Source organism: Eubalaena glacialis, chromosome 19 (assembly GCF_028564815.1).
Source record: "Eubalaena glacialis isolate mEubGla1 chromosome 19, mEubGla1.1.hap2.+ XY, whole genome shotgun sequence".
Lineage (NCBI taxonomy): Eukaryota > Metazoa > Chordata > Mammalia > Artiodactyla > Balaenidae > Eubalaena > Eubalaena glacialis.
The window spans coordinates 56,394,916-56,421,444 of NC_083734.1; the positions used below are offsets into that span (position 1 = coordinate 56,394,916).

The following is a 26,529-nucleotide window of genomic DNA, read 5'->3' on the forward strand; positions in this document are numbered from 1 at the left end:
ACAGTGGGCTAGTCACACAGTGGAATGGTCCAGAGCAGTTAAAAATGAAGCAGTAACTCTACATGAATCAACATGGATTAAACCCCCCCAAAACATAATGTGTGACGTTGCAAAAGGATACACATCGACTTTTCCTTATAAGAAAGATTGAACCCAGGGGCTTATTCCTGATCCCCACCAAAAGGACAATAAAAGGATGAAAAGTATATAAACTCACAGGGACAAGGAGCGGAGACACCAGCAGATAGAAATTTTAACAAATGTCTGCCTAGAAAACCCCAAAGACTCTACTAGAAATCTACTAGGATTCATAAGAAAACTTGGCAAGATGGGTGAATGTAAGAGAAACATTACTGTAAATACCTAGGAATAGAAATGAAAACATGTTTAATTTGCAAGAATAAAACTTATAAAATACCTAGAAGTAAATGTTACAGGTTCTTATCAAGAGACTTTTTTTAAAACCTCCCCAGTTGATGTTAATATGCAGCCAGGGATGAGAGCCACTGATTTAGATGAAGAAAACTAAAATCTCATTGAAAGAAAACAAACTCTGAACAGATACAAAAGTGATTGGGAAGACTTAAAACTGTCTTTTCTCCTCAAAGTTAATATAAATATTTCATGAAGTCCCAATTGAAATCCCAAAAGACTTTTATTGGGAAGTAGAATCTTAGAATTTATGTGCAAGAATAAGTGCTCAAGAACAGCCAGGAAAAGTATGAAAAAGGAGAATGATGAAGGGGATGTGCTTAACCCAGCATCAGAATGTGCTGTGCTGCCACCCTGATCAAATCCATGTAATACAGTAACGTCATTGGAACAGACGAGAGAATTAGAAAATAGGTCCTAGAAAAAACAACAAATAACATACAAGGGGACTCCCATAAGGTTAACAGCTGATTTCTCAGCAGAAACTCTACAAGCCAGAAGGGAGTGGCACGATATATTTAAAGTGATGAAAGGGAAGAACCTACAACCAAGATTACTCTACCCGGCAAGGATCTCATTCAGGTTCGATGGAGAAATCAAAAGCTTTACAGACAAGCAAAAGCTAAGAGAATTCAGCACTACCAAACCAGCTCTACAACAAATGCTAAAGGAACTTCTCTAAGTGGGAAACACAAGAGAAAAAAAGAACCTACAAAAACAAACCCAAAACAATTAAGAAAATGGTAATAGGAACATACATATTGATAATTACCTTAAATGTCAATGGGTTAAATGCTCCAGCCAAAAGACACAGGCTCACTGAATGGATACAAAAACAAGACCCATATATACGCTGTCTACAAGAGACCCACTTCAGACCTAGGGACACATACAAACTGAAAGTGAGGGGATGGAAAAAGATATTCCATGCAAATGGAAATCAAAAGAAAGCTGGAGTACCAATACTCATATTAGATAAAATAGACTTTAAAGAATGTTACAAGAGACAAGGAAGGACACTGCATAATGATCAAGGGTTCAATCCAAGAAGCAGATACAACAATTATAAATATATATGTACCCAACATAGGAGCACCTCAATTCATAAGGCAAATGCTAACAGCTGTAAAAGAGGAAATCGATAGTAACACAATAATAGTGGGGGACTTTAACACCTCACTTACACCAATGGATAGATCATCCAGACAGAAAGTTAATGAGGGAACACAACCTTTAAATGACACAATAGACCAGATAGATTTAATTGATATTCATAGGACATTCCATCCGAAAACAGCAGACTACACTTTCTTCTCAAGTGCACACAGAACATTCTCCAAGATAGATCACATCTTGGGTCACAAATCAAGCCTCGGTAAATTTAAGAAAATTGAAATCATATCAAGCATCTTTTCCGACCACAACGCTATGAGATTAGAAATCAATTACAGGGAAAATAACGTAAAAAACACAAACACATGGAGGCTAAACAATATGTCACTAAATAACCAAGAGATCACTGAAGAAGTCAAAGAGGAAATCAAAAAATACCTAGAAACAAATGACAACAAAAACATGATCCAAAACCTATGGGATGCAGCAAAAGCAGTTCTAAGAGGGAAGTTTATAGCAATACAATCCTACCTCAAGAAACAAGAAAAATCTCAAATAAACAATCTAACCTTACACCTAAAGGAACTAGAGAAAGAAGAACAAACAAAACCCAAAGTTAGTAGAAGGAAAGAAATCATAAAGATCAGAGCAGAAATAAATGAAATAGAAACAAAACAGTAGCAAAGATCAATAAAACTAGAAGCTGGTTCTTTGAGAAGATAAACAAAATTGACAAACCTTTAGCCAGACTCATCAAGAAAAAGAGAGGACTCAAATCAATAAAATTAGAAATGAGAAAGGAGAAGTTACAATGGACACTGAAGAAATACAAAGCATCGTAAGAGACTACTACAAGCAACTCTATGCCAATAAAATGGACAACCTGGAAGAAATGGACAAATTCTTGGAAAGGTATAACCTTCCAAGACTGAACCAGGAAGAAATAGAAAATATGAACAGACCAAGCACAAGTAATAAAATTGAAACTGTGATTAAAAATCTTCCAACAACAACAAAAATCTTCCCACAAACAAAAGTCCAGGACCGGATGGCTTCACAGGTGAATTCTTTCAAACATTTAGAGAAGAGCTAACACCCATCCTTCTCAAACTCTTCCAAAAAATTGCAGAGGAACACTCCCAAACTTGTTCTACGAGGCCACCATCACCCTGATACCAAAACCAGACAAAGATGTCACAAAAAAAGAAAATTACAGACCAATATCACTGATGAATATAGATGCAAAAATCCTCAACAAAATACTAGCAAACAGAATCCAGCAACACATTAAAAGGATCATACACCATGATCAAGTGGGATTTATCCCAGGGATGCAAGGATTCTTCAATATACGCAAATCAATCAATGTGATACACCATATTAACACACTGAAGAATGAAAACCATATGATCATCTCAATAGATGCAGAAAAAGCTTTTGACAAAATTCAACACCGATTTATTATAAAAATGGTACAGATGAACCGGTTTGCAAGGCAGAAATAGAGACACAGATGTAGAGAACAAACGTATGGACATCAAGGGGGGAAAGTGGCAGGGGGGATGGTGGTGGGATGAATTGGGAGATTGGGATTGACATATATACACTAATATGTATAAAATAGATAAGAACCTGCTGTATAAAAAATAAATAAATTCAAAGAACAAACAAACCAAAAAAAAAAAAAAAGGTCCTAGAATACGTCATTTAATATTGATGAAGCTGATAATTCAGTTTAATGGGAAAAGAATGAATTGTCTAATAGCTGGTGCTGACACCGCAGGAATAAAATAAAAGTGCCCCGTTTGACACCTTATATAAAAGACAGATTAAGGACCTCATGTAAAAACTAAACAAAATTTAGTCCAGTGTGCCACCTAGGGCTGGAGATATGGTGAAGATATTTTTGTAATGAAAATTAAAAATCCAGAAAGCTGTCTTTTAAAAAACCAAATATTTGAATATATAAAAAATCTTAAGTTTCTATAAATCCTGAACCTATGGAAAAAATATACGTGGTGAAAGATACCATAAACAAATAGACTGTAGATCTGGAAAAATATTTAACGTAAAAGGCAAACAAAAGGTTAAAGCTGAGAATAAATAGAGAGCTTTCACCAACTGACAAGAAAAACAAAGGATATGAAAGGAAAGTTCCCAGAAAAGCTCATCCAAATGGCTCGTCTAAAGATGTTCAAATTTGGTAGTAATCAGGTAAATGCAAATTAAAGTAAAATGATTTGACACACGTGTAAAAGAGCTCAAACTCCTGTTGCTAGTGGGCGTGTGAAAGAAAGAGTGCCTACACTTTGCCAAGAGAAAAATGCAGTGTTACAGTCTTTTGGGGGGAAGCAATCTAGCAATATCTATTTAAATTTTAAAATACAGATACCCTTTGACCTAGATATCCTATTTCTGGAACCAAATCACCTGAAATAAGAGTGGCAGTGGGGGCTTGCCTGGGGGCGCAGTGGTTAAGAATCCACCTGCCAATGCAGGGGACACGGGTTCAATCCCTGGTCCGGGTAGATCCCACATGCCACGGAGTAACTAAGCCCGTGCGCCACAGCTACTGAGCCCGCGCACCCTAGAGCCTGTGCTCCGCAGCAAGAGAAGCCACCGCAATGAGAAGCCCGCGCACCTCAACGAAGAGTAGCCCCCGCTCGCTGCAACTCGAGAAAGCCCACACGCAGCAAAGAAGACCAAAAAATGCAGCCAAAAATAAATAAGTAAACAAAAGTGGCAGTGCATAAGCTCATGTGCTCAAGGGCTTGAATGGTAGAATTGATCATGAGGACAGAAAATCGGAAACAAACTAAATATCCAGCAATGGGGAGTGAAGAAGAAACGATAGTAAATACTCCCCATAGAGTAATAGGCATAGCTGGGGGCCCAGGAAGTCTCGTATCTTCCTTTTTATAAAAATCATATTTATTACTGTTTGACTTTATAGGTTTGCTATATTGAAATGTAAGTTCCATGACAGCAGGAACCTTTCTGTAGCTGTAATTAATGCCTAGCTCAGTGCTGGGAATGTAGTTAAGTGCTTAATAAGTGTTTATTGAATAAATGAGTAAATTTGAATGACGGGAGAGAAGGTGGATGCAAGTAGCGATTGGGAACGAAGGGGCCTTGCGAGGACCAAGGATGACAGTTTGCCATGACCTAAGGGAGTGTGATTAACTTGTCTGAAGTTCAAATTAGACAAGGAAAAGATTTCGGTAAGGTGATTAGGTATAAGGTATTTATTTAAAACCTACTAACACAGTGAATTACAAGAGCTCACACTGGGCTCATCATTGAGACATTTGAGATCATTTGAGATAAAGAGATGATCCAGGGGCTTCGCTGGTGGCGCAGTGGTTAAGAATCCACCTGCCAATGCAGGGGACACAGGTTCAAGCCCTGGTCCGGGAAGATCCCACATGCCGCAGAGCGACTAAGCCTGTGCGCCACAACTACTGAGCCTGCGTGCCACAACTACTGAAGCCCATGTGCCTAGAGCCTGTGCTCTAGAGAAGCCACCGCAATGAAAAGCCCGTGCACTGCAATGAAAGGTAGCCCCTGCTCACTGCAACTAGAGAAAGCCCATGCACAGCAATGAAGACCCAACGCAGTGAAAAAAAAATTTTTTAAATAAAAAATAAATAAAAAAGAGATGATCCAGAAAGCTTCCAGAGAGGTGTTACATGGAGGACAGGGAGTCCAAAGAGCACCAGTTTTCACCATTGTAATACTGGAAACGAGAAACAGTGCTTCCAAATACTAAATAAACCATCCAATCTAGAATTTCCTACCCAGCCAACCAGTTAGCGTGAAAGTAGGATAAAGACATTTTCAGACAGATGATTTCAAGAAACTTTCTCCTTTGGAGAAGCTACTAAAGGATGTTCTCCACTGCAGAGGCAGTCAACTAGGAAAGGAAGATGGAGACCTGACCCAGGAGCAAGGCAAAGGGAGTGTCCTAGGACGAGAGCAAAGGGTAGTCTCAGCTGTGCACCAGGCCTGGAGAGCAGAGGCCCAGGTCGAACACGGGGACGGAAGACACCAGGAAGGATGTTTGCAAAGATAAAACTGGACCTTGCCATCATTGGCCCCCCCTTACTGAAGTGAATTTTTCATTACATCAGAACATTTGGGGGGGTATTCTTGATGCACTGAAATCTAAGGAAATGAAAAAACAGGTCAGCTGTTAATTTCAGGAGAAACAATGTTGTCGAAGGATATGTGATCATGGGAAATAGTAAAAATATAATCACGTGGTTAGCTCTGAAGAATCACCTTAAGGGAAATTGTGATGTAATAAGAAATCATGATATAAATGTATTAGGAAAATGGAAGTAGAGGAAGTATGTGTATTTGTGTGTTCGGGAGATGGGAACCGTTCAACTTCCAGAAGCAGAAAGGCAATAGAGAATGTCCTGGGTATTAGTGTCTGCTATATTTTCTTGACTATTCTGTATTTTAAAATTTTTCACAATTTTTTTTTTTAAGATTTTTTTTTTTGATGTGGACCATTTTTAAAGTCTTTATTGAATTTGTTACAATATTGCTTCTGTTTTACGTTTTGCTGTTTTGGTTGCGAGGCATGTGGGATCTTAGCTCCCCGACCAGGGATCAAACCCGCAACCCCTGCATTGAAAGGCGAAGTCTTAACCACTGGACGGCCAGGGAAGTCCCTTCACAATTTTTTAAAAGGAAAATTTAACAAATAGCCATGTACCAAAAGGCAAATAATGCATAATCCCAACACTCAGAAGTAATGACTGTCAACGTTTAGTGTATGTCCTTCCACACATACAGAGGTTAGTATGTTCCTTCACACACTCGTGTATATATTTAATTCCTATTAAATTAGGTCATATTATACAGTGATTCCCAAATGCCATTCCCCGGGCCCTTTGCATGAGAATCACCTGAGCAGCTTTTTGAACGTATAAACCCCCTGGAGCTCCAGGTTCAGAAAGTTCAATTCAGTAGTCTTGCTGAATGGGGCCTCAGGTCTTTTAAAGTTACCCAGGTGATTCCGATGCATGGTCAGGTGTGGGGACTCTGTTTTGTGAATGGCTTTATTAGTGTCATTTGATATTTTTCTCTCTCACCATTTGTTGGGCTACAGGGTAGTCCAACTATGTAAGACTTTTACTGAATGGTCATTTCTTGTCTCCAGGAAAAGAGAGGGAACAAAGCATCCGATAAAGCTGCTGTCTTGGCCTTTGATGCCCTGGTGGCCTTCTGTGAAGAATCGGGGTGAGTGACTTATCTTGTGTGTGGAAACAAGTGTTAGTGAGATCTTTTCCTCTCCCAGCACCACTAGTTAACCAGCTAACATAGGGCAGTTCTCGGGCCACCAAGGGACCCCTGCCTGCTGAAAGCCATCGTGTGGGAATATTTCCTGTCAGAGCGTGGAAGTTGGTACCCTCCCACCTTTCTGTGGAAGGCCCCAGAAACTCTGGTACTGTGAGGATTCGTTGAGTATTTTGGGTGCTCATCCACCCATCCCACTCCACCCACTTCTGGAGTGGCTGGCACCATGGGTGACTCAGTTCCGAGAGATGTGACCAGCTCTGAGCCATTGGCATTGTGGTCATCACGTGCCACTGTGCTGTACCACAGGCTTCACTTGTGGAGTAGTCACTCTCATCTCAGACCCAAACAGAGACATGTGGCCCGGCTTATGTCTTGGGAGGGCAGGGGCGGTAATGTGCTTGGAGAGAAATCAACTTTTCTAACATAACACCAGCCTGCCTACTTGGAACCCACTTATCTATTTGATCTGCATCTGCTGTCGGTGGGGGCCATGAAAGAGCCTGATGGCTGCTCGGCGACAGGCAGATTGTGGCAGGGAGAGCCCTGGGCACGAGCAGCTGTGGGCGCGCTGTGTGAGGGACATCCAGAGCATTCTGGACAAGCGGGGAGCACTTGCATTTGTGTAGCCCTTTGCTCGAAAAACCTCTTTGATTCTTCTGCTCTCACTGGTCAGATCTCGTTGGACAACCCTGTAAGGTAGATGAGGCAGAATTGATTGCTTCAGACTTAAGAGATGAACAGACCACTGTCCAGAGAGGTCGTGGTTGGGAGTTCCCTGGCGGTCCAGTGGTTAGGACTTGGTGCTTTCACTGCCGAGGGCCGGGGTTCAATCCCTAGTCGGGGAACTAAGATCCCTCACGGATGCCACTAATCCCCCATTTCCCAATTTTCAGTGATATGCACGTTTTCATACACACATGCCATCTTGGTTTTTGCAAGACTGGATTCTTGAAGCATGGAGTTGATTAGGTGCCTGGTACTGGTGGTGCCCACCAGATGTTTGGGGCTTTCTTCTGGAAACCAGAGAGGCACTTATTTGGGCCATGTGTTCTGATTCCCACCCCCTCCTATTCACCAAGTCGGTGGCTCCTAGGCTGAAGCTATTTCCTTCTCCAAGCCGCCATGTCTCATTTGGCCTCTGTGGCAAGACCACACCCAGCAGAGGTGGTTGGCACCCTTGCCCACAGCCATTGCAACCAGAGCCCTTTTCAGGCACTGACATAGTGAGTTGCTAAATTAGGCCTTCTTTGGTCCCTTGAGTAAAGCGCTCGTCATGAAAGGGCTCAGTGTCCTTGCTAGTTGTCAGAGTCCCCTCTGCTGGAAGTCACCCTGGCTGGAGTCTTGTTTTGGGTGAGTCTGAGGCTCTGGGGAGCTGTCTGGAAGCTTAGCTCTGCCGTATCCCTCCGGGCTGCAGCAACTCGCCAGGCAAGAGGACAGGTCCTCCCAGGGCCCTCTGCTTTCTGTCTCATACCAGAGAGCTGGGGCTTGTTAGAGTATCAGGGGTCCGGGCATCGGTGGGCCTCCTGTTGCCCCGTGTGCAGCCTCATCTCTTCTATCTCATTTGCTACACATGAGGGTGTCATATTCCAGGACTTCCAGGCCCTGGGACGGAGTGAGCACGGCTGGTGTGGCTGGATTTGAAATTGCTCTTTGAGTAAAAAGGAGTGTTTCTTCATTGCATAAATGGTATATAGCACGAAGGCAAAGCCCCTTCCTCACCAGATACTTGCCCCTTTTTTAAGAATAGCCTGGTTTGAGGTTGACGTTGAAGCAGCTGTTTGCAAAGGGAGGGCACTTGGCAGCGAGGGACAGGCCTGTTCGGTGGCTTTGGCAGAGGCGGGGACATTTCTACAAGGGCTGCATTGTAGGGTCTGGGGTGCATGGGGGCTGGGGGATCCTGTGAGGGATACCTGGGCATCTCTGGGACCAAGAGAAAAGACACTTGGGTCACATGAATGAGGCCAGCGTGGGGCGTCCAGATGGCTTCCTCTGTTCTTTGAGTGCAGCTACTTTCTCTGAGCGTGGCCATGAAATACATTTGATTATTTATGACAGGGCCAAATTTACCTTTGCGTGTAAAAAGGAACAGTAATTAGGTTCAAAGCAACCTTCCTCCAGCCTAGAGGCCTCTGGACCCTGTCTGAGATGGGAAAAACAGCTTTGGTTTAGGCCTAGATTGTACTGGGCTCTGTCCTCTCCTGGGGTCTCCAGGCTGGGGGAGCCAACGGCCCAGCATCCCTCTGTTTATCCATTCGTTTGCTCATTTGTTCATTCATTCATTTATTCAACCAGCAAATATTGATTGATACTGACTCTGTGCGAGGGCACATCAGAAAAGGGGGTACAATGGGGAACAGAAAGAGACCCAGCCCCTGCTTTTTGTTGCTTGGACCAGTGGGGAAGACAGGCACTTATCAGATAATCACATGAAAAATGTATAATTCCAGACTGTTAAAAGGGCTTTGGAGAAAAGGTACATGGTGTTTTGAGAGTGTATTAACAGTGGCCCCCTTCTTGGCCTGCAGAAAGTCAGGTCACGACTCTTCACACTGGTTGACCCTATCAAGTGGGGGGAGTAAACCAAACACAATAGCAAACAAGATGAGAAACAGGACCATAATGATGAACAAGCAGATCACTACCAGGCCCCCTTGGTCCAAGGGGTTCTGCCAGAACTCATCCTTCCAGGCGCGTTTTGTCAGTAGTCTGTCCATGTGAACCTGGAAAAGTGGGGACAGAGGCCCTGAGTGCAGGGGCTTCTCCAAGGCCCTGTCCCAGGTGCTACTCCCTGCCCCCAACTTCACCCGCTGGTGCGATCTCAGAGAACGGCGGCCACCTCTGCAGCTAGTGGGCATTGAAGGGATGGTGGGTCATTGGGCTCGATGCCTCCAGCAAGCAACAAATGAGCTTTCTTCCTCCGTAGAAGCAAAAGCAGGGACTGGCACCAAGAGAGGGGGGGTCCCTTGAGTTCTTCCTGGAGGCTGCCTCTGGCTTCTCCAGTCCTTTCCTGAACAGCCCTGCTGTGAGCAGGACTTTCTCTCCCATCCCTGAGAACCGCTCAGCCAGAATCTAAAAAGCAGCACTACAGACCCTTCCTGGGTTTCCTGCCTCGGTTGCCAAACATTTGGGAAGCATTTTGAGAGATCAGCACAGGAGCCCAGGAGTGGATGGTCTCAAGCTGAGGGGCCTCTGTAGGCTTCCTTAGAGGCAGGTGAAAACAGAAGGACTAACTAATCTTGAAACACAGCTGAGATGGGCAGGCTGTGAGTCTGTAGCCAGTTGAAGGGAGTAAAGGCAGAGAAGGAAGGAGCCATTACCTGGGTCTGCTGTTTATACTCCTGTGTCCTAAGAGAGGGCAGGCGGATCAGGGTAATCCTTCAGGCCCCACGCTTTGGGGGGCCTGAGCTGAAGAAGCCGCCAGGTGACCAGAGCTGCACCGTGACTCAGAGAAGCAACTCTTAGGAGGAAAAGGTGGCCGCATTGCTGACTGCCCCTGACCAGACCTGCTTGCTGTCACCAGAGCAAACAAAGGTGGGCTAGGGCCCGTTGCCTAGCAACCGCGTTCTCTTTCAGCCTTTCACACTTACCCCCTCCGCCGCGTTCTGCCCTCTTGTGATGCTGTTTTGGGGGGCTGCTCAGGGCGCATAGGTTGAGGTGTCCTGGCTGAGAGAGGTCAGACTTGGGGTGGGTGGGGGAAGAGACTGGATCCGGGGCCCTTGCCCCAGGCCTCCCATCCACCTCACCTGTGGCTGGGTCCTGCCCCTCCTCTCAATCCGGATGACCCGTCTACTGAAAGGACCTGCCCAGAGCTCGGGAGGCCCCAGGGCTGGGGCTGCCACGCATGGCCGCTCACTTCCTGTGGCGCCGGGTTGATGATTAACCACAGCTCCAGCTGGCACCTCCTGGAACCAGCATGTGGGTGTTTATCACCATTGAGGTCCCGGGTTCCTGTGGAGGCCCAGCTTCTCCCTTGGTGTTTTTGTGTGCCGCTTAGGCCCGGCCGCAGCTGCTTTGTGTGGGTTCCCACCCCCTGGTGTGATGGGGCAGCTGGGAAGCAGGAGTGGGGCCTGTGCCCCCGCTCGTGGAACCTGGTGGCTGCCATTCCCTCCTTGAAAGACAGGAGTCGAGTGCCCACGGTGGCCAGGAACTGCGCCTGGTGCTGCGTGTACAGTCATGAGCGAGAGAGGCAGGCCCTGCCCTCCCAGGGGTTACATTCTATGGTACCGGTCCTCAACCCTGCCTGTTCCAATCATCCGGGAGCTTTTCTGAATGCCGGTGCCCAGGCCCCACCTGGCAGCACAGAGATCAGCCTCTGGGCGTGTCAGAGCCCTGTGCTTGGTAAAGCTGTTCGGGTGATTCTCCTTTTTTTTTTTAAATTTAGTGTTTTCTTTTTTTTAAAATTTATTTATTATTTTAATTTTTGGCTGCGTTGAGTCTTCGTTGCTGCACGCGGGCTTTCTCTAGTTGCGGCGAGTGGGAGCTACTCTTTGTTGCGGTGCGTGGGCTTCTCATTGCGGTGGCTTCTCTTGTTGCGGAGCACGGGCTCTAGGCATGCAGGCTTCAGCAGTTGTGGCTCGCAGGCTGTAGAGCTCAGGCTCAGTAGTTGTGGCGCGTGGGCTTAGTTGCTCCGTGGCATGTGGGATCTTCCTGGACCAGGGCTCAAACATGTGTCCCCTGCATTGGCAGGTGGATTCTTAACCACTGCGGCACCAGGGAAGCCATCATCGTGTGATTCTCACATGCAGCTGGGGCTGGAGGAGATGATGGGCAAGTTCCGTGAAGTCCTTCTTAACTATCCTGGCTTAATTGACCTTGGCTTACCTGCCGCTTTGCATTTCCTTCTGTAAAACACTCTGACTAATGCCCTTGGCCTGCCGAATGCTCAGAGCCAGCAGGCTGGTCTCAGCACACCCTCGGACTTCCGCTCCATTAGCTTAGTTGGATGCTTATTAAGCGTCAGCTGCTTGTTCCCAAACCTGTTTTGTGGCAGTTGTACTTGTTATTGTAATTAGATAATTGCACTTAACATTACATAAAAGTGAAGTAGTGATAATAGCTGAAACCCCAGTTTTACAACTGGGGAACAGGCACAGAGAGGTTAAGTAACTTACCCAAGGTCACACAGCTAAGAAGTTACTGCTTTGGGGTTTGGACCCAGCTGTTCCTGTCAAAAATAGATGTGGACAAGACAACTGTAAACATTTCCTAAAAATGCAGAAGTATTTCACACTCAGGTTTCCTTGCAGATGTCTTCAAGTTCTTATTCCACCTTAAAGAAATCAAAATTAGCAAATAGACAATTCAGGAACTCTGGTCAGCAAACCCACACTTGAAGAAAAGACCTCGGCCCTGCAACAAAAAGATTGGCCAAGGAATGTGCATCTGTATGTTTCCATTTCAAATGAGAGGTGTAGAGAACGTATGTCTCGGGTACACAAACGTTGCTTTAATTGACTTTTTCAATTAACTGCTGGCCCTGATCGGAAAATCTTTCTGAAATGATCACCACAAAGGGAATCATGTGATGGGAAGAGGTAGAGAATGCTGGTGGTGCCCATGGCATAGCCTGGCCCGGGGCCTGAGGGGACTCCCCCGGGAGGAGCGATGTTGAAGTTGAGATGGGAAGCCGACGTGAGAGTTCGAATGAGGAGACAGTGTTCCAGGGTAGGCAGCCGGTTCCCAAGGAGAGCGAGGAGACTTTTCCTAAGGACAAAATTAATTTGTCTTCAGTTTTGTTTTCTTTTTTAACTTTTATTTTTTAAATTATTATTTTGTTATTGCTGCGCGGCTTGAGGGATCTCGGTTCCCTGACCAGGGACTGAACCCGGGCCACGGCAGTGGAAGCCCAGAATCCTAACCATTAGGCCACCAGGGAACTCCCTGTCCTCAGTTTTTTATGGTCTGCAATTTGTTATTACCCACAAGCAAATATGTCATCTTGAAGATTGTTATCTGTAGATTGCTTTCAAATGTTAATGTTTGGGAAAACAGGAGAAAACTGTTTTGTCTGCTCTGCCAAGTTTTGCTAATAAGATTCTTGCACCGGTGGCTTTACTGTAGATTCTAACAAGGCGTACAATATGGACAGTAAACCGCACAGATCTGAAGTGTAGAGTGAAACCCTTGTGAGGGACCGAGAGACCACAGTCGTGGTCAGTGGTGGAGCAGAGGCCACGGGCGGGGAAGGCGTGAAGAGGCCGGGGAGATCAGCGCCAAGACCGGCTGGGACGCTGCGGCAGGGACCTCAGGCAGACGCTGCTGGCAGCTTGGTCCAGGGTGGCATGGCGGTGGGAACAGAGAGGTGTGGCGGCCAGAGTCAGCCAGATGTTCTCTGGGGCTCAGACGGCCTGATGGCCACCCCTTCCATGGTCACCACCTGCCTTGCTGTACCTGTTTATTCTTTGCCATGATGGGGGAATTGCTGCCTCCTGTCGATGCCCATCTTCCCCAGAGGACCAGCCAGAGTACGTCAGGCTGCTCTTGCGCTGGAGCAGATCTGGTTGGTTGAGCTGAGTGGGATCGGAGCCTGCCTGGGACCTGGCGTGACAGCTTCAGGGGAGCCATTGGTGGTGGGGCTCAGCGTGCCCCCGTAAGCCCTCCAAGGGGAGGGACAGAATCTTATTTGGAGTCAGCAGTTAAGTACTGCCTGGCCTGGAGGAGGAAAACGCGAATGAACCTCCTGTCAACCTGTCGGTGCCCAGGTCTGCCGACTTCTTGGCAGCTGGACCAGGGAGCCTGAATCTTTTCTAGAAAAGAGGCCAAGCCTCACCCACAGTGAGGAAGGATGTTCTTGATGCTGATGCAACTCACGTAAGGAAAAGTCACACGAGGACCAGGCTGCTGCACCGTTGGAGCGTGTCCTGAACGGAGGGCTTCCTGGGGACCCTCCAGCTGTTGGTGCTGGGACTGGAAAGGGCGGGGCTTCACATCCTCCCACCCTCCCTCTGTTTTTCTTCTGGGAGGGAGGGCCCCAGAGTTTGGGGTGTGGCTGTTTGGGATCTAGGGTTGGTATTGTAGGTGGTGGATAATGGAGTGAGAGCCTTATCAATACTACAGCTGGAGGCCTAGGGCACCGGGTGTGGTGAGCAGGGGCTCTGGAGCCAGGTGGGGGGGGCGCCCAGAGGCTGGCTCTGCCACTTTTCAGCTGGTCAAATTTAGGGAAGTTACCTATTTCCTCATCTTTAAAATGGGGATAATAATGGTACATTTGGCATTGAGGTTGTCGTGATGACTAAATGAATTTATCTGCATCAAAATGCTTAAGGCGCTGCCTGAGCGGGGATGAGTCCTCAGTGAATTTTAGCTATCTTCATCCTCACCATTGTTGCAAGTATTATTATGGTTATCATTATTTTTACGAGTCCCATTCTTTTGTGGTGTGGTGGGGGTGGTAGAGAGTACAGACAGATTCTTGAATTTCTTTTATTTTCTATGGAAGCACTCCTCTCTGGGTCTTTAACCCAAACCAAACCCGTCAGAGAAGTCCCTGGACACCAGGAAGTGAAACCAACCAGAGAGAGCTTCTCCTGCCTGCCTGCCTGTCAGCTGGAGATGGTGGGGCCGCAGAGGAGTGGCAGGGGCTGGCATCCCCTCTCCACTCCCTGTTTTCTGAGTAGATGGGGCTCTGCCTCAAGGCAGGCAGAGCATGGGCTGCACAGGCCAAGATGACAGAGGAGTATAAAAAACGCAGACTTCTTTATGGCCCCAGCAGACCAGGGTTGTGTGTGTGTGTCGGGGGGGGGGGGGTACCGCGTGAGCCTCTGCCTCCCCTGCCCTCGTTCCTGGCTTTGTAGCTCTACCTGGAAAGTTCTGTGGGAGAGGAAGTAAACTGAAGGGAAAGAGGCCAGGCAGTGTTGCATGTCAGCAGGCCCAGTCCTTAAATGAGTCCACATTGCTCTGGCTCGGCCCCCTGTTTAGAGGGGCAGATAACGATGCTTCATATCAGTCTTAGCATATGCCCAGCACTGTGCCAAGGTCATCTGGGTTTATCCCAGGAGGTGGGGACCAGGATTAGCCCCATTTCACAGGGGAGGAAACATGGCTTGGAGAGGCTGAGTCACTGACCTCCGTTTCGTAGCTGGCGGGGGTGGGAGGGCGAGGATTTGAACGCAAACAGTCCGGCACACGTTGGGCAAAGGACGGAGCGGTCAGGATGCGGGTTATGGACAATAGTAGGGGCCTCACCTCTCTTACTGCAGAAGTTTGGGAAGACCCAGTGGCCTGAGCCTGGATGCAGGTTATGGACAATAGTAGGGGCCTTACCTCTCTTACTGCAGAAGTTTGGGAAGACCCAGTGGCCTGAGCCTGGTAGGACGGGGTGTGCCGGCTACGGTTAATGGCAATGGTGGCATTCCTGAGCAGGGCACCTGCCTGGGGCAGACGCAGCCTCCGCCACTGCCAAGCAGGCGTTTGGGAGGGCGGAGCTTGTTAGCAGCTGGTGCTGGTCAGGAAAGGCGCCGCAGCCCTCCCCTGGTTCCGCAGCCTTCCCTCTCGCGTGGCATTCCTGCCTGCGTGTTTTTCCAGCTTCCGAGAGCACAGGGAGAGCAGAGGCCTGGAAGGGACGGTCACTGGCCATGTCCCTGGAATTCTGGCACGCTGCCCACCTGATGCACATAACCCAGCCCAGGGAGTCTGGCACCACAGAAACACATAACCAGAAAGCTTTTACTGGGAAAGAAACAGGCAAATACTGGAATGGAACACAGACGTGTCCGTGCTCTGGGGGGAGCTCAGGACTCAGGAGCTACTGCGCAAAGCCCCTCTCCGATTGGCCTGCTCCTCTTTGGCTTGGGAGCCTTGAGGCCAGCTCCCCACACGTGTGGGCTGTTCTCCAGGTGTGGGGACCCCACTTCTGTGTTTTGTTGGAAAGCGCAGGTAGGCGCAGAACCCCCGGTGGTTTTCTGTCTTAGAAACAGTCGACTCCTCCTCGGCCCCCTGTGTTCACTGTCAGGTGAGAGTTTTGTGGCCCGAACAGCCCATATTTCCTTGACGAGGCCCCAGCTCTCAGTCAGTGTCTGGGTTCCTGGGCTAGGCCAGGGCCGGGGCGGTGGATCTCTGTCTTGAGGGGTGAGGGCTGCAGGGCCAGGCTGACTCCCTGGGTCATGGCTTTGGCGGTCTCCTCTCCGGCTCCTCGTCGGCCGTCGCCCTGGCCCTCACGGTGGGGTGGTGGGTCCCACCGCGGCCCTCCTGCCTCCCCGCTTAGGGCAGCAGCAGTGGCCGACGGCTGTCAGCAGCAGCAGCAGCACGATGGCTGGGGGGTGGGGGAGAGAGCAGAGCGCTCCGGGAGCTCAGAGGCCAGGAGGAAAAGACGCCCACCACACTTGCAGAGAGGCCCCTCTGGGGGCCTGGAGGACCTTCACCGAAGCCCTGGCTTAGTGGTCAGAAATACCCGAGAGTCTGGGAAGAGGTGGGACCGTCCCCGTGCCGGCCCCCAGAGCTTTGCTCCCTCCATCTGTGGGGCCTGGTGCCCAGCGCTCCCGTTTCCTAGAGCAGCATGTCAGGATTAGGGGGGGACCCCCTGGCTCCCCCCAGGGGACATCTGCTGCTCCTCCTCTGTCTGGGGGACCACCCAGCCACCTCTGCCAGCCCCGTGGTTGGCACCATGGTCTCGTCTCTCCTGGATGCCAGGAAGAGCCATGGGCGCTGAGGAGGCTCTGGGAGCCCCAGCTTACCTGTGAAAATGACAAGGACCGAGAAGGCCACGATCTCCACGGGCTCGGCCTGGGGCAGCGTCTGCAGCTTGTGCAGCAGCCTCTCCCCTATGGAGCGCATCTCCAGCGCAAGGTTGGAGGCTGCCATGCTGTGTCGTGTCCCGGCCGGCTTTCCTCCTGAGCTGCAGAGCAGGGAGAGGACCTGGTGTCCCCACGGAGCTGCCTCCAGAGAATCTGCCCTCACCCACCCCAGCCCGCAGAACGAGTTTGTCAGGTCTCACCCCTCACAGCCCTGGTGGCTCACAGCTCACGAGGGAGGCAGGGAGCTGGCAGGGCCCCTTGCTCGGCGCTCCGCTGTGGCCCTCAGCCCCCACCTAGCTGGCACTGCCCAGGCGAGGGAAGCTGGGGATGACAGTGAGCCTGAGGCCCTGCCGCAGGGCTGCTCGGCAGAGCCTGCCGCAGGAGGGGTCTGCCAGCCGGCCAAGGTCAGCCACGGTTGCTGACCGTGAAGGGGACTGCACGCTCCTTTGTCTTAGACACCACTCCTAGGTGTTGCCAGGGTGCCTCGGATGGGCATGGCTCCCCTGGCGGCCCCTGAGTGCCTCCCTGGTGGGGAGACGGGGCTCCAGAATGCCAGCCTGGCACTCTTGCTTTTCATCATATGTGGGGACAGAAGGGTCGGCTTCTTCCGAGAGCAGGCTCATGGGGGCTTCTGGTCAGGGTCGGCCGTAGTTGAGAGCTGACTGGGGGCAGTGGTCTGAGCCCCCCTGGGGCCCCCCACCTCTCCCACCAGCCCCATTTCTTTACTCATACGGTGTCTTCCTGTGAGAAGGTGGAGGTGACACTGTGTCCTTCTAGTTTTCCCCAAGGGATCCTCTCTCAGGATGGGACCAGAAGTCCCGGGGGGGTTTAGCCTCCTTCTCTTGCTGGCTTGGACCTGCCTCTCTGGCTGACCAAGAGAGTCCCCTCTGCTCCCCCCTCCCCCCAACACCCCCTGCCCCCCGCCCCAGGTGAGGGGCAACTGAGCCTCCAGGCCCCAGGACCGAGAGCCTCCTCCTGTCTGTTGTGCCCAAGGGGCTGAAGGTGAAGATCCAGGCCGAGTCAGTGAGTCGGGACACATTATGCCACAGACCTTCTTTCCCCTTCCGCCTCCCCGGTGGGCACGAGGGAGCCAGCACCTCTTCAGAGAGGGATCAGGGACAGCCTGTGCCAACCCAGAATCAGCCTGTTCCCCGAGGCAGCTCTTAGCTAGGGCAGGGCTGCAGGCGGCCAGGGGCCTGAGCCAGACCGTAAGCTCTCATTACTGCTGCCTCGTCCCTCAGCCAGGCACGTTCTCCCCCAGGTGGTTGCGGTCTGTGAGGCCGGTCACTCCTGGCGCTGCTACCACAGCGTAGCGTCCTGAGAGCCGCCTTGAAGGTCATCCGCTCCAGTCCTCTGCGCCGCACTTGGCTCCCTGCCCTCCCTCTGGCATTCGGCCTTTGCTCGAGTGGGGAGCCCCCCTGCGGCCCAGCCCCGCCCATTCCTTCTTGGGCAGCTCTGATCGTTAGAAGATGGGACCTCCTGGTGACCTCGTCAGTCCCACCTGTGGTCACTCAGGCCAGTTCCGCCCCCTTCCACCTCACGGTCCTCCAGGGCCTGGACGGCCGGCACAGGTTCCTCCTGCATCTCCTTCCCCACAGGATAACTGCCCTCATCTGGTCAGGTCGCCCCCCCCCATAGAATAGCATTCGAATCATCCTGGGTTTGAATACTGCCAGCCTTCTTCCTGCTTTTGTGACACGGAGTGGCTCCGTCTCTCTGAGTCTGTTCCTTTCCTCGTTTTCCGTGAAGATGAGGTGCCCGTCTCTCGAGGCTGTCGGGAGGGTTGAGCACAGGGCCGGGGCTCTAGGAGTGCCCAGCCCATGTGATTCCCCTCTGGGCGGGGTCCGGCCAGCGCAGCAGAGGCCAGGTGGCCTTTGGGGGTGGTCACACCCCCCCACACGCTGTCAGTGACCTTCCTTCAACACCTTTGGGGAGTTTCGTCTGTGTCCTTCATGCCCGGGATGTTTGTGGTGTGTGAGGTGAAGGAGAGTGGTGGGGGGCCGGCTGGAGATGGGGGGGCTACGTTTTAAGTGATGATGGAGGGTAGCAGGCAGGTGATGTCTCTTGTCAAAGGGGGAGGCTCCTGGAATTAAGGCCTCCCAGCTTCTCCCACGCCCCACCCCAGGGTCCGCACGTTGCTACAAACGAGATCAGGATCCCAGTTTTCCAATGTACTAGGAGGCATAGAATTCTAGAATGCCATGGGTCATCCACTCCTGCCTCCTTTCTTTTGCATATGGAGACACTGAGACCGGAGAGAGGAAGGGACTTCGCGGTCACACTGCAGGAGGTGGGCCTGGCAGCGCTGCCCCCGCCATCCCTCTGTGGGCACCTGTCTCGGGCAGCCTGCTCTTTGACGGGCAAGATAAGTCAGTCCAGGAGCAGCCCACAGAGGGCCTGGCCCGTGCGATGGGCTCAGCACGGGGACCAGGGCTCTGCGTGATCAGCCCCACCCCACACTCGGGAGTCTGGAACACAGCTTTCATCACTCACCGGGCCACACTTGCTCTTTGAGAACCTCCTGTGACTTGTCACCAAAGGGCCAGATCTTGCGAGTCTTTCTGTCTCAGGCTCATGAACTCCTTCCCGAGCATGAGACCCCTCTCCTCAGGTCACACTGAACAGACCTCCTCCCACTGACCAGTGGAGCAGGTGTGCACAGGAAGGTGGTCCCCTCCCTTGGTCTGGCGCCTCCGGGCATCTCGCTCCCTGGGTTTCCAGGAGGACCGGAGCCCGCCTGCTGGTCCCATTCCTGGAGGAGGGACCGGTGGGCCGACCGAAGCCCAGGGGGAGCTTGCCCGGGGCTCAGGAGCTGGGCTGCTTTCCCCTCCCCTCTTCGGCTACTTGGCCTGGCTTTTTCAGCCTGATTGGCCCAGGGCCTGCACTGCCTAGTGGAGCCATCAGAGACACTCCTTCACAGAGGCGGAGGCGAGCGGGTGGGCGGGGGGCTTTTTCACCTGTGCCCCCCGCGCCCAAAGACCCGGGAGGGGTTGCAGAGGGGGCGCCTCCGCTTGTGAGTGAGAGGTTGCGTGGAGACCCTGGTCAGTCGGGGCGTGATCTCCAGAGCAGGGAGGGGGAAGGTGGGGCCGGGCTGAACTGCTGTGCCGGAAAGGCGGGGCCTGTTGATCCGAAGCTTCGCCTTTAAAGTCAGCCGTCCTCCAGGGGTTAGGAAGTCAGAAAGCTGCAGACTCACGCCCAGGGGACCCGGGCCCCACTCTGGGAAGAGTGTCGGTCCACACCAGCGGGCCACGGACGTGGACACCCAGGGCCTCTGGGGACTTGGATTGGCCCCAGGGCTGCTCACTGCATCCTGTCTGCAGGAGTGGGGCTGCTGGACACGGCTGTTCTGCCCCAAAGGCTGAAGCCCCCTTTGCTTTTCAGTTGCTGTTTTATCATTTCCAGCTTGGCCTTGAGAAGAGGAGCCTTAGTAGGGGCCGTGGGGGGCTGGAGGGGCCTGTTCTCCTAAGAGGGCGGAGGCACATTCCAGCAGGTCCCAGGCGGGCTTTCCAGCACGCTATTTAAAGCGAGGCCAAGGGGTGCCTGACGCCTGGTGCCCGATATAACCAGCCGTCGTCAGGTGACCGTGAGGCCTGTGCCCCAGCTGTTGCGTTGTAGGGAGCCCTGAGTGTTCCCAGCTGTGGCCCAGGGAGGGTGGGCGTCCTGGGGCTGGCTGCCTCTTGTCCTCTTAACCTTCCCAGGTTTGGAGAGCGGAGGGCAGGGAAGCCCAGTGGGGCTCCTGGTAATTCTCTATATTTTCCCAGTCTTTCTATCTCAGCTCCACCACACTCCTTCCCAAACTGTACTTTCTCCCTGTGAATGAGGATCTCCCCCAACCCCATGCTCGGTAGCGCCTCGGTTAGAAGCAGCCAGAGCAAGTGGTGGCTTCCCCTGGCCCGGCTGCCTGCATGGCCCTTCTCGGCACCTTCGGAGGGTGCTCCCCGGCTGGAGTGGCAGCCAGTGGAGGGGGAAGGTGAGCCAGGCTGAAGGGAAGGCTGGCAGAGCTGGAGGGACTAGAAAACATGCCTTTGTGTGGCATCTCCTGGCACGGAGAACCTTGCAACAGAGCAGGCAGGCCTCCTGCAGGCCGGACAACTGCCACTTGGTACTGAAGTGTCCCTGTTTCCTCTTTGCAGAACTGACACTGCAACTCCAGACGCAGCTGCGTGGGGAGAGCCCAGGCAGCGGATGTGTGCTGTCTGATAAGGGTGTGTTGATGGCTCAGGGCCCAAGGGCTTCTTGCCCTGCCCTGTTATTTTGTCAAGGTGGGTTTCAGCCACCCCTGCCCCCTGGGCAATGTCTTGTTCGAGAAAGAACTAGAATGAGGCATAACTGAAGGTTGGGGGAGTCTTGCGGGGTCCGGTGGCCTAACCAGCAAGGCAGAGATGCCCACTGTGCGCTGCGCTTTCTGCCTTGGCCCCGCCTTCCAGTGGGGTCCAATGACACTTGAACCCTCAGCAGCCCCCGCTTCCCCAGCCCCATAGCTTTTCCAGGACAGGAGGAGGCACTTCCTGCTGCTGCTGATTCCTCCTGCAGCCCCAGAGGCTGGGCATCACCCTTCTGTCCCCGCACAGGGATTGTGTTTGGGGGCCCCCATCCACCTGTGTCCTCTGGATCTAGCGACTCTGATCCCTGCCTGCCTGCCTGGGCCGTCTTACAGATGAGAGCCGGCAGGGGTAGCCATGGGCTCATCACTGCCTCCCTCCCTCACCCGGCGTCTGTCCCCTCTCTGTGCCATCACTGCTCATCGCTGCCGGGCTTTTAGTCTCCCCAGCCACCAACCCAGGCCAAACCCCACAGCCTCTGCCGAGCCAAGAACACGTCGACTGATCCCTGGTTTCCACTTTAACCTGGGTGGCTGTTTTTCTAAGTAGATACTAGCTTGTTCGCTTTGGGGAAAACATCTGGGGGGCTGGGGAAGGGGACTGTAACGCTGGCATGAGGACAGGGAGGCAGGAGGGGTAGGCAGCCAGCCTCGACTCTCGGGGCCCTGCCCAAGAGAGCTGATCTCAGTGCCGCCCGAGAACCACCAGCATTCTGATGGCGGCAGAGGGCCAAGTATGGGGCGGGGCAGTCCCTTCCCAAGCCTCACTTCCACCATTGTCGCCTTCCCACCCCACCCTGGGTTTAGGGCCCTCATGCTTCTGGCGTGGCATTCAGGGAGATTGGGGGTTCCTGGGGATCTCTATGGGCCCAGGAAGGAGCACCTGGGCCTAGCTCTGAGCTGAGAACACCAAGCCCCGCATAAGAGGTGGCAGCTGCTGCTCTTGTGCAGGACACATTGGGCAGAGCTGCCACAGGTTCGCATCCTGGGAGGTGCGAGGCAGCCGGGCAGACCCTGCCCTGAGCCTCCTTGCCTGGGAGAAAGCAGGGACTTGATCCCCGGAAAAAGGGAGGCTCAGTGGGCAGGCGATGGTTCTCCCCTAGGCCAGGCCAGCCAAATCCCTCGTTTAAGCCCCCTGAATAGGAAAAGCTTAAACTAACTTGCCGAGTAAGCAGGCACTCCAGGCCCCTCTGCCTGCTCAGCAAGCCAGCAGAGGGCTGCAGCCTCGGCCTGTGCCCCGTGCGGGGTCCCAGCAAGAGAAGGGAGAGCCTGAGTTCGAAAGGGAGGCTCTCCAGAGACTACGACCAAGCGTGTCCCCCAGGACCCTCCTCTCCGTGCTCGTGGTAGATTGTGGTCCTCCACCCTTGAGACAGGGGACCCTGGCGGCTCCTTTCCCTTCGTCCCCGCCTCATCTGTGAGCGGAGCCACTCACCTGGGAGCTCAGGTGCTGGGGTTGGGGGGCAACCGCAGGTGCTGGGGAGCCCAGCAGCCTCCGCGTGCCTCTCCTCTGGCCTCCCCTCCAGCCGGGCTCACACCTCTTCCTTCCTTTGCGGACGCCTCTTTCCGGACCTGTGGCTGCTCCCTGGGTGCCTGTGCTCAGCGCAGCGGAGCTCCTGGCTGCTGACAGCCAGCTGCTGTCTCGGCCTTAGCTTTTTTGTTGTTGGTCGTCCTGGAGATTCAAGTGTCACATTACACGGGGCGGCCCGCTGAAGTAGGGAGCCAGTGCCACCGCTGCCCCGGCAGGCTGAGGGAATCCCTGCTGGGAACTGGGCCTGCGGCTGCAGATTCCCGTGCCTGCTCCCTGCCCCGAAGGTCTGCACGGCCCTCCTCTGTTCCTCCTCCTCTTCCTCTCCTCCCCCCTGGCGGGTGTGGGCTGGGCCTGGGCTGTGAGCTGATGAAAGAGGAGGTCGGCTCTCACATTCCCTGGCAAAGATGACCCCCTGGGAGGTTCCACCTGAGCGGTGGAGTCGGGAGGGAGGGAGCGAGGGAGGGGGCCTGCACCTCTCCCAGTTCTTTGCCTCCCGCCCCGCCCTCAGGAGGGCCTTTGGGCCCATGTCCCTCAACCCCCAACCTGTCCCTCAGGCGACTCCCTGGCAGGTTCCTCTCTGTTTTCTCCTGGGAAAGAAAGTAAACAGTGAGGGAGCTGCTGGACCACCCAAGCAGTCAGCCCTCTGGGGAGGCATCTTGGGGAAGAACTTGGGAGTCCTGAGTGACTTGGGAGTGGCCTGGCCTTAGCCTGTTCCTCGGGGGCGGCCCCGGGAGGAGGAGAGAGGACACTGCTGATCTTGTTCTTGCCAGAGTGTCGGCTGGGGCTGTCTCCACACTCCCGGCCCGACTGTCAGGGCCGGGCTCCAGAGCCCAGGGGCTGGCTGGTTTGACATTTGGCTGGTCATGCCACCCCAGCAGACCAGGCTGTGCCCGGAGCAGGACAGGAGCCGACCCCAGCCCGCATCTGCGAGCTGTCAATGGAGCCCTTTGAGTGTGAGCACAAAACGCCAGTGAGTCGGGGCTTGGGGGAGGGTGGGGGGAAGGAAGCCAGCCTTGTGGCCACACCACTTGGATGCCAGAGCCTCCCAGAGGCTGGACAGGCAGCCACTGTGCGGTCGCACGGGCTTGAGCCATGGAACGAGTTACACATCGGTTTTGGGTGCGGCAGGAACAGCGCCCTCTGGTGGCCGCCATGCCCTCCTTGCTGGCTCCAGCCGTTCTCTCCTCAGCTAAACAAGGCAGCCAGCCCGCGCTTCCTGGGGGCTGTGTCACAATCTGCTGTCGTTCCTGGAGCCTGCCCCTCGGGGTCGTGGCTCCTCAGAGTGTTTCTTGCAGCCCCAGGCAGCGCTCACGTTGAGAGGTGTTCTGGTTAGAGCAGTGACGCCCGCTCTTCTTGTCTTTGGGATATGGTGACTAGACAGCCCTACCTCTGCTCCGGCATCTCCTCTCGGGCTCCCCCACCCCGTGCCACATTCCTGCTGCAGGAATGGCTGTTTGTAACAGCCCTGATAGAACTGTGGCCCGCCGGGCCTCTGCATCTGCCCCAGTGACCGACTGTGCCCCCAGCCTGGGGGGGTTCATTCTTCCAACCTGGAAGATACGACGAGGAAGACTCCGGCCACGGCTGCATCTCCTCGCTGCCCTCACCAGTGCCGGCTCTACGGTGCGGGCCCTGAGCTGCCCAGTTCCTGCTCTCAGGCAGTTCCCCCCCCCTCCCCACCCGGTCCCGGGCTGTGTACACTGGGCTGGGCACACACAGGCTTGTTGGGGACAACAAGGAAGAGGTCACCAGGAGACAGAAGTAGAGCAGAGTGCTGAGGTGGGGTAGGGCCACTTCCTGCTGTTCTCTCCCTCCCTCCCCGTCAGAAAAGAGTGAAGAGTGATAATAAGAGCCGTGTGCTGGGCGCTGTGCAGCGCGCTTCAGAGCGTCATCCTGGCCCTTATGCCGCCCAAGGGGCCAGTGCTCCTCTTGCACCGGCTTGTAGGCAAGAGCGCATAGGCTTCAGGAGGTCAGATGCTTTCCCCAAGGACACAGCCTCAGCAGCAGAGTCAGCGTCTGCACCCAGAGTCCGTGCTCCTTCCAGGGTGCCCCACTGCCGAAGGATGGAGAGGGGGCTGGGGCCCGGAGGAGCACTCCATAGAGAAGCAGGACAGAGTGGGGTTCGTGCCCTGGCTCCTCTGGATGCGTGTGCTCCATGACTTTGAGAAAGCTCTTTCCGCTCGCCGTCCTCATCTGTACAATGGGCGCCCCAGCGATGCCTTGCGAGGCTCGCGTGAGATGCCTCCCACAGTGCCAGACACGTAGCTGTGCTCAACCAGAGTTTCGGGATCGGGTGAACGAACGCTGGCCGGCGTGGGTCCCTCACCCCTTGTCTGTGCTGTGCTGCCTGCTCCAGGTGCCGCCACGCTGCCATTGCCAAGTACTTCGGGGATGCGCCCCCCGCCTGCACCAAAGGCTGTGACCACTGCCAGAACCCTGCAGCTGTGCGGAAGCAGCTGGACGCTTTGGAGCAAAGTAGCAGCTGGAGCAAGACCGCCATTGGGCCCTCCCAGGGGAACGGCTTTGACCCTGAGCTGTATGAGGGAGGCCGCAGGGGTTATGGGGGCTTTAGCAGGTGAGGGGCCATGAGGCCAGGGGCCCCCAACCCACTGGAAATAGTCTGGCATTCTCTCCCTGATGCTAAGGCCAGACCAGAGGCGACACAGTGCCGTAGTCCACCCCCCGGCCTTGAGGGCCACACTGGGGCCAGGACTTCGGTGTTGCCCCTGAGCTGCCAGGGCATCAGAGACATCGCTGTCCCACCAGACACGTGACAGGAGGGCAAAGCCCAGACCCAGGACTGCTCATGCCCAGCCTGTCTCCTAGGTACGACGAAGGCTCTGAAGGCAGCGGGGATGAGGGCAGAGGCGAGGCCCACAAGCGGGAATGGAATCTCTTCTACCAGAAGCAGATGCGCCTGCGCAAGGTGAAGGGGACGGGGGCTCATTGGGGTCCAGGTGGCCCCCTGCTCACACCCTCTCAGCCCCTTCCCTGGTGCTGGACTGGGAGCTGTCTTGCTGCGGGGCAGGACGCCTCACGGGCCCTCATGTCATCTTCCAGGGCAAAGACCCCAAGATAGAAGAATTCGTACCCCCAGGTCAGTACAGAGATGCCCCCTGGGCTGGTCTCAGGGTGTGGATGCAGGATGCCTCACTGGGGGGTTGGGGATGCCAGAGAGCAGAAAGTAGAGTGGAAGGACTCGCCTCTGCTCCCCCCAGATGCGGACTGTCCCCTGAAAGAGGCTTCTAGTAGGAAGATCCCCAGACTCACTGTGAAGGTAAGAGGTGGGCAGCTCGTCACACCTGCCCCCCAGGATCCCCCCCAACCTGAGACTGTTTGACCAACTTCCCTCCCCTGTGCAGGCCCGTGAGCACTGCCTGGGGCTCCTGGAGGAGGCTCTGAGCAGCAACCGCCAGGCCGCAGGTTCCACTGATGGGTGAGTGTCGTCAGGGCCGAGGAGCAGTCCCCGGGCTCATTTGGAGACCGCAGGAACCCCAGCCCCCCTGGCTTATTTGGGCACCCCTCCCCAAATTGGGACCCATCTTACTCCCAGGGGGTGTGAGTCTCCACAGTCTCACCAGGGGGCAGGCTTGGCCACAAGCGAGGGGCTGCCAGGAGCTGCTGAGGGACAGTAAACCACAGGGGGCCAGACAGTCCAGGTCGGAATCCCTGTGCCCAAGGCCGTTCCTGCCAGGCCGGTCCTGAAGCCATCTCCAGGGTCCCCAGGGAGGATCTAACAGGGAGGGGCCTCAGGCCTACCTGACACCTTAACCTCATTCCTACCCTCAGATCTGACCTCCAGGCCAAGGCAGTGGAGCTGGAACACGAGACATTCCGAAATGCCAAGGTGGCCAACCTGTACAAGGCCAGCGTGCTGAAGAAGGTGGGCACCGGGCAGGGTGGGCGGGGCGTGCTCCGGGCTCTGGGTGGGAGAGGCAGCCTGCCACACAGGGGGCCGCTTATTCCCAGGGGAGCCCGACTTCCCTCCTTTCCTGGTTGGAAGTATTTCTAGCCAACCCCGTGCGGACTAGAACTTGTCCAGTGCCCAGGTGCCTGCAGCCACGGGCCGCAGAACCCACTCGTGGAAAGCCTGG

The 26,529-nt window shown here is 53.6% G+C and overlaps 3 protein-coding genes across 6 annotated transcripts in view; 1 reads left to right on the forward strand and 2 right to left on the reverse strand.

The window, feature by feature from the left end:
- RECQL5 (RecQ like helicase 5) overlaps positions 1-26,529 on the forward strand; it is a 37,138-nt gene that overhangs the window by 7,748 nt on the left and 2,861 nt on the right. Inside the window, exons 8-14 of the mRNA XM_061176587.1 lie at positions 6,716-6,795; positions 24,792-25,010; positions 25,262-25,361; positions 25,496-25,532; positions 25,654-25,712; positions 25,798-25,871; positions 26,225-26,318. Of these exons, the coding sequence (XP_061032570.1) occupies positions 6,716-6,795; positions 24,792-25,010; positions 25,262-25,361; positions 25,496-25,532; positions 25,654-25,712; positions 25,798-25,871; positions 26,225-26,318 (663 nt within the window). The remainder of the gene's footprint in view (positions 1-6,715; positions 6,796-24,791; positions 25,011-25,261; positions 25,362-25,495; positions 25,533-25,653; positions 25,713-25,797; positions 25,872-26,224; positions 26,319-26,529) is intronic.
- On the reverse strand, positions 9,119-10,695 carry SMIM6 (small integral membrane protein 6). Of its 3 annotated transcripts, none has more exons than XM_061175687.1 (3): positions 10,599-10,695; positions 10,443-10,518; positions 9,119-9,575 (listed from the first exon to the last, which is right to left on the reverse strand). In XM_061175687.1, exon 3 carries the CDS (start codon positions 9,567-9,569, stop codon positions 9,390-9,392), a length of 180 nt encoding a protein of 59 aa, XP_061031670.1. In that variant the 5' UTR covers positions 9,570-9,575; positions 10,443-10,518; positions 10,599-10,695; the 3' UTR covers positions 9,119-9,389. The 3 variants fall into 3 exon arrangements, with proteins under 3 accessions (XP_061031670.1, XP_061031671.1, XP_061031672.1); XM_061175688.1 differs by having other exon boundaries at positions 10,443-10,514; positions 10,599-10,682; XM_061175689.1 differs by lacking the exons at positions 10,443-10,518; positions 10,599-10,695 and adding an exon at positions 10,173-10,393.
- SMIM5 (small integral membrane protein 5) lies at positions 15,513-22,760 on the reverse strand. Of its 2 annotated transcripts, none has more exons than XM_061175968.1 (3): positions 22,340-22,760; positions 16,527-16,687; positions 15,513-16,105 (listed from the first exon to the last, which is right to left on the reverse strand). In XM_061175968.1, the coding sequence occupies exons 2-3, from the start codon at positions 16,651-16,653 to the stop codon at positions 16,008-16,010; spliced, it is 225 nt and encodes a 74-aa protein (XP_061031951.1). In that variant the 5' UTR covers positions 16,654-16,687; positions 22,340-22,760; the 3' UTR covers positions 15,513-16,007. The 2 variants fall into 2 exon arrangements, with proteins under 2 accessions (XP_061031951.1, XP_061031950.1); XM_061175967.1 differs by lacking the exon at positions 15,513-16,105 and adding an exon at positions 16,114-16,338.